The sequence below is a fragment of the Puntigrus tetrazona genome, chromosome 21, assembly GCF_018831695.1.
Source record: "Puntigrus tetrazona isolate hp1 chromosome 21, ASM1883169v1, whole genome shotgun sequence".
Lineage (NCBI taxonomy): Eukaryota > Metazoa > Chordata > Actinopteri > Cypriniformes > Cyprinidae > Puntigrus > Puntigrus tetrazona.
The window spans coordinates 14449421-14456113 of NC_056719.1; the positions used below are offsets into that span (position 1 = coordinate 14449421).

Below are 6693 nucleotides of genomic sequence, written 5' to 3' on the forward strand. Positions count from 1 at the left end.
AGTACTCAATATGATTGGCTTGTAGGAAGTAATCATTCCTAGTAAAATTTCTGTTCACGGAGGCCACCAAAATATTAACACTGCAATATAAAGGGAACTTTTTTAACGATGCAAGTTAATTCTCCACTATACCCCAACGTGTTTTTTCAAAAAAGCCAGAATTGTTCAAGGCAATAGCGGTTTACTGCAGAAGTTTTCGAACAGAAGCCGATAAGTCCATTTGAGCGAATCGGCACGGTGTATTTAGGTCAGGTGACAGGGCTACTGTCACTTTGAAAACACATGCTAGCTAAGAGGAGTCTCGTCAGAGCTGACCAATAATTTGACCAATAAACTGTTAATATATGAAAAAACACTTAATTTAAGTTACCTGCGTTTGAGTTAGTATCACTTAATCAAAACAAACCAACTTCAGTTTGATATTACCTGAAATTTACAATTCAAAAAAATGTATTTCTGAAAATAAATACAAACGGAGTTAACTGTTTTTGTCCGTTTTGTGGTGTAAACAACATCTAAACTGTAACAGACAAAAGAAAGGGCGTATCTAATTCGCTGGTAAAGGAACGGAAGGGAAAACATAATGATCCCGCACTCTCTCGGATGCACAGATCATCACTTTATCTCTACACTTCTTTATCTAGAAGTTCCATCACGCTGAAAGAGGAAAGGTGTCTGTGCAATCAGCTTACAGAGTCTGGCGGCCGCCTCACCTGGGGAGTTTGTGTATGAAGTCTGTTGTCCGCTCCACCCCTCCCCGAGCTCACCACATTTATCCATTACAGCCGGCAAAAATCTAATTAGCCCGTGCTTCTCTCCCAAGTCGGACTTCACAGTTTTGCAAGCTTAGCAGTGACAGCTGATTTCATTAGGTTTGATTGTCCTTGCCGAGATCCCACTCGTCGGGCTAAAAGCTTTTTGCGCTTTCTCAGGTTCCACCCCTGTGTTGGGCCATTACGATGACCCGTGCCTTTTCTGATTAATCAAGACAAGTGGCGCTAACAGAAAACTGCTGAACACAAAAGAAGGTGACATCATTTTACAAGCCGATTAAGAGAAGTGTGGAGTGGTGGGAGAGAGAGGGAGTGAAGAAGGGAGGCGAGGTGAAAATGTAATTAAGATGGAGCAAACCGAACTTAAAACGTGGCGGCGACACCATTTCCGGAGAATCCCGCGCGCGTTCCGACAGTCGGCTCTGAAAGTGTGCAGATTCCGCGTGGAATTCCGTAACTCCAGCACACCGTTCATATCTAGAAGTTTTCAACCTATTAATTGGTATCCTGCTGTGATATAACGAGCATGAATAATCAAGGATGAGGAAGTGGTTTTTGCATTTGGAGAATAAATGAGTCCGGGGTTATATGGAGGGGAGCCGTGTGTTGCGGAGAAGGTCCCAGAGGAGGACCACCTTCACCTCCCCATCCATCTATTTACAGTATCCTACATGTGGGGCAAAAGAGCCAAAGATTCATAGGCTTGACCTCATCACTGGCAACAGTTATTTACTGAAATACCCATGTAAGAAGGTTGCCTTTGTATATAACTTTACAGATTGATAAAACAGCAAATGTAATTTAATTTAATGTAATTTAATATATATATGATTTAATTTACATTGATGTGCATTTATTTATTCATTCATTTGCATACAATTCTGTGAATTTTTGTCATTTTGCAGCACACTGAAGTGAATTTGTGGTGGAAATATATTTTTTATTTTACCTTTAATTGAATGAATAAATACATGAAAAAAAGCTTTAATTGAATGAATAAATACATGAAAAAATACATAAAATAATTATTGCATATTTCGTTTTAAAATTGCCCTATGTCTAAAATAATTTTTATAAGTTTATAAGGTTATAAAATCTAAGAGAATGAGCAAAATATTGCTAATTTAATTATTTTAAAAAATACTATTAAGTTATATAATACAACGGGATGAGCAAAATCCCATTTTTTTCTGTGACATGAAAACTGATATCCACAAAAGAGAAATGAATCTCGATGCATTGAATGCTGGTATTTTGGCCCATATCCTGCTTAACAAAACAGATAGTGTCCTGCTCTGTCAGGTCTCTGTATTAAGTGTATGAACTATTTGCTTCGGTGTCTCCTGGGTGCAGCTTCATCATGGCAGATTTAGTCTGCTGTCAGCCATAGGACTCAATTAATTGCACTTCAGGATATTACTCGTAACTCATATTTCAGAGCAAGTGAAATAGCCTCCTTCTATTTATCTCTTCTAGCGTATCTCTCTCTCCTTTCAGCACCAGCAGGCCTCAATGCGTCGCTCATACATTTCAAATGGTTGATGTATAGAATGAGTGTCACAAGTAATGCGCTATATGGCACGTTTAATATTCATGCTCTGTGTGTGTGTTTATAAACTAAAAAAAGGGTCGAATGAGAATGCACATCGGTTCACTAACGGAAAATGTTAGTTATGAAAAAATGAGCCACTAAAAAAAAAGAGAGTATAAGAGTAAGGAGGTTTCCGGAGGTTAAGCACAGAATCATGGGTCATTTTCCGAAAAGCTCTGGAAGTTAAAATATTAGCCATTTTATGGTTGCAAGTAATGGTTGCATGTAATTATGTATTTTAACAATCGATAACACATTATTTTACACCTATTAGTTGCTTATTAGCATGCATGTTACAAGGATATTAGCCAATTATTAGTGCTAATTAAGCACATATTAATTTTACATGACTGTATTCTATATCTTACCCAGTTTAACAAATACCGCACAAACTAATAAGCAGCAAATTAAAAATGTATTACTAATGTTTATTTCTTTTAAAAAAGACTGCAGAATGTACAATATGGTTACTAATATAATATCAATGTGTAAATTAAAATGCTATTTTTAAATGCATTTGTAACATACGATTTGCATTTGAGCGAAGGCAACATTTTGTGTGGCATTTTTTTAAATAACACATTAATAAAATAAATGTAAAAATGTATTCTATCAAAATCGTTAGAGAATGGCCAATTTGTGAAAATCATCACCATGAAACGTGACGTATTTACATAACCCCTGGGCACCCGAAATGACATTTTTTTTCACATTTCCAGTTGCGTAGTGAACAGATTTGAGGTGACCTACAGATTATGCGCAGGGACGTAAACACGCTCAGTTTCATGTCCCGCTCTCCCTCTCTTACGTCCGTGTACCTCGAGTGCAGTTTTGTTTACATCCTGCATACATATTAGCTCATCTGTTGGTGCTTGCAGAAACGAGCATGTTGAACATGTAAAAGCACTCGAGTCCTAATGAACTGCTTCCTGTGTGACGGTGCGCTGCGAGCTCTCCGATTAACATGCATCTGCAGCACTCCTGCCCCTCAACCACCAGCTGTTTCTCTCTGATCTAGTGCTTTACGGCCACTGCAAACATGATTCATTCTCTAAACTTGCTAAGTTTTGATGTTGGAAGACATTAATGTCTTTGTTTTTGTTCCTTTTTTAATTATGGTTCTTGAATTACGAAGTCTTGCGATTCTCTTGGGGGTGGTGGAATATTAATTAATAGAACACTGTTGTGATAAAATGATATTAAGCCTCGTTTTCATATTATATAATTGATAGTTAAAGCTCTAAAATCTGATGAATTATATATATATATATATATATATATATATATATATATATATATATATTAGTGCTGTCAAACAATTGATCATGATTAATAGCATTCAAAAGATTTTTTTTTTTACATAATAATGTGTGTGCTGTGTATATTTATTATGTATATATTAATACACACACATACAGTAAATTACTTATATGCATATGCATTTATATATTTATATTCTTATATTATACATAAATGTATTAAATATATCTCCTAAATATATACATGCATGTGTTTGTATTTTTCTATACATAATAAATATACACATTACAAGCATATTTGTTACTTAAAGAAAAATGTTTACATGTATGTATATGTGTATATATATATATATATATATATATATATATATATATATATATATATGTGTGTGTGTGTGTGTGTGTGTGTGTGTTCTGAATTACGTAATCACTTTTATTTTGGAAGCAAATTATTATTATTATTATTAATTTGACTAGTATATAGATATAGATATATAATATTATGCTCAGATTATGGTAAATTCTCACGCATTTCATCTTCTTCGTTACAGAAAACAGACCCTACTCCAAACCTCCCATCATGTACTGAAGCCTCTGGCATCTTTAGTCCCAGGACAGACAGCTCAGCTCAGCCCACAGACGGACGGGTTTGTGGGAGAAGTGGCGCGGGTGCTGAAGACCGGGCACCTGAACCGTGTACAGGACTCGAGTGTGTATGTACGTGTGTGTGTGTGCGGAGGCGCAGTGCGTCTGCAGTCCTCACGAGACGCACGTGTGTGTGTGTGCGTGCGCGCGCGTGTGTGGAGCACTGCTTGTTGGCGACCTTTCAACATCACATGCACCGACTTGTAAAAAAAAATGTCTTTCTCTCTTGTTTTGACTACTTCTACATCCCACACTTTTTTTGAGATCAAAAGAAGTGTTTTTTTTCTCCTGGATTCAAATCTCATCACCTGATGAATTACCCGTCTTTACGTGAAGCACACAGCATCACCCTAATCTAAACCTATCTTCAGTTTGTTATTATTATTAATATTATTATTATTATTATTGAGTGTTATCTGCTGATCCCCCATGATTCTGTGCACCAGTGATTCTGAACAGCACAACAGTCTTGAAGAGTCTGTAGAGAACTTTGTCCACAGCACCTCTCCACGAAGGGACAAAAAGACGAATATAATGCGGACAGACTCCAAATAAGACGCACGTGCTTCTTTAATAAACATTGTCTACATTTGTTGTTTTGCCTTTTACGAAAGGGATTCTATATCGACAATTGCTTTTTTTCTAATTCGTTGTATTTTTTTTAGAAAGTGTAGAAATATTTTCCTCATGTCGTCATTTCCCCAGCCCTATGTTTATTATTCTGGTGTTCATTTTATTATCTGGTTTGTTATTTCCATTGTATTTTAATCGGCATTTCGATCAGATGCTCAAGTGATCTTGAAACAAACGTTCTTTGTACGTCTTTGCTGTCTTACTTTGCCCCGCGACAATGTTTTCTCTATCGCTCCTTAACTTAAAAAGTAAAAAAAAAAAAAAGAAGTGTTCATTTGATGTTGCTATAAACACAGTATTACAGTACTCCCCCTTCTGTTTTTACCTGTTTATAAAGACTTGTAAAAATGCTTTAGCGTTTGCTATCCTGACGTTGTTATTACGTGGATACATTTTTAGTGACGAAAAAGAGTCGAGAAGTACCCTTATGCACATTCAGAGCGAGCATGCTTGTAAATACAACGATGAAAAATGACACGTACCGATTGAAAATAAAACGCTGCCTCTTCAAATCTATTTTTAAACATTTCTAGCGACTCCATAGGTAATGCAATCACAAATCGGCAGCTATCAATGATGTTGAATCTTGTTTTAAAACGGCAACAGACACTTATCACAGCCTTGCACATGCCACAACGAATAAAACACCCCTATGGACATCTCGGTAGGTTTTTTTTTTTTTTTTTTTTCTTTGAGTAATAAAATTAAGATGGAAACATTTGCTTGTTTTGCTTCAGTTATTTTCAAAGACGTTTTCTGGTAACTGGTATTTAGTCATTTGCGCATAATAACCTTGTATCGGTTCCAAAATGTGACAATTATAGCACAAAGTAATTATTTTTGCTATCATTATTATTATTATTAATGTCATACACACGCACTACTGTTCGGTAGTTTGCATTTTTGCAACTGTTTATTTGATTAAAAATACAGTTAAAACAGTGAAATATGGAAAGTATTATTGCACTTAAAAATAAAGGTTTTCAATTTGAATATTTTAAAAAATCTGTGATTAAAATTATGCGAAATCATTATTCCAGTTTTCAGTGTAACGTGATCTTTCAGAAATCCTTTCTTGCTGCTCAAGAAAATATTGTGGTGATTAATATTTTTGTTGAAATAATAATTTTTTTTCAGCGTTCTTTGATGAATAGAATTTTTGGGCCACAGTAAAAGTAATTCTCACGTTCCAAAAAAGCATTTATTGATGTGACGCACACACACACACACATATATATGTACATACACAAACTAGTGCTGGGTAACAATTAATTGCATCCAAAATAAAAGTTTTTATGTACTTAATGTGTGTGTGTATATATATATATATATATATATATATATATATATATATATATATATATTATATATATATATGTATGTGTGTGTGTGTGTATTTAATTATACACACCTGCATGTATATATTTACTGAAGAATGAATGTTATGTAAAATAAAATATATATATATATATATATATATATATATATATATATATATATATATATATATATATTATATATATATCATACTTTCGTTAAATGTTCAAGAAATCCTGAACCCTGTATCAGTTGACAAGTAGTTTGAAAGGCACGAACACCGGTTCTTCACGACTTTTTTAACCATCTTCATAGTTGTTGTAGTACTTCTTTGAAGCGGGAGCGTTTTCATAAATATACACATGGGCCTCACATCACAGCCTGAAACTCCCATCACCCCAGCAATCCATAAAACCCCACGGCTCTGAAGCTCCACCGTCCCGAAGGTGTCCGACGCGAAGCGAACGCGAGCGAG

At 35.1% G+C, this 6693-nt stretch overlaps 1 protein-coding gene across 4 annotated transcripts in view; it reads left to right on the plus strand.

The window, feature by feature from the left end:
- dacha (dachshund a) overlaps window positions 1-5619 on the plus strand; it is a 124659-nt gene extending 119040 nt beyond the window's left edge. For all 4 annotated transcript variants that reach the window (XM_043221973.1, XM_043221974.1, XM_043221971.1 and 1 more), the window contains one exon: window positions 4175-5619. In XM_043221973.1, coding sequence (XP_043077908.1) covers window positions 4175-4212 — 38 coding nt within the window. In that variant the 3' untranslated portion in view covers window positions 4213-5619. The remainder of the gene's footprint in view (window positions 1-4174) is intronic.
- The last annotated feature ends 1074 nt before the right edge of the window (window positions 5620-6693 follow it).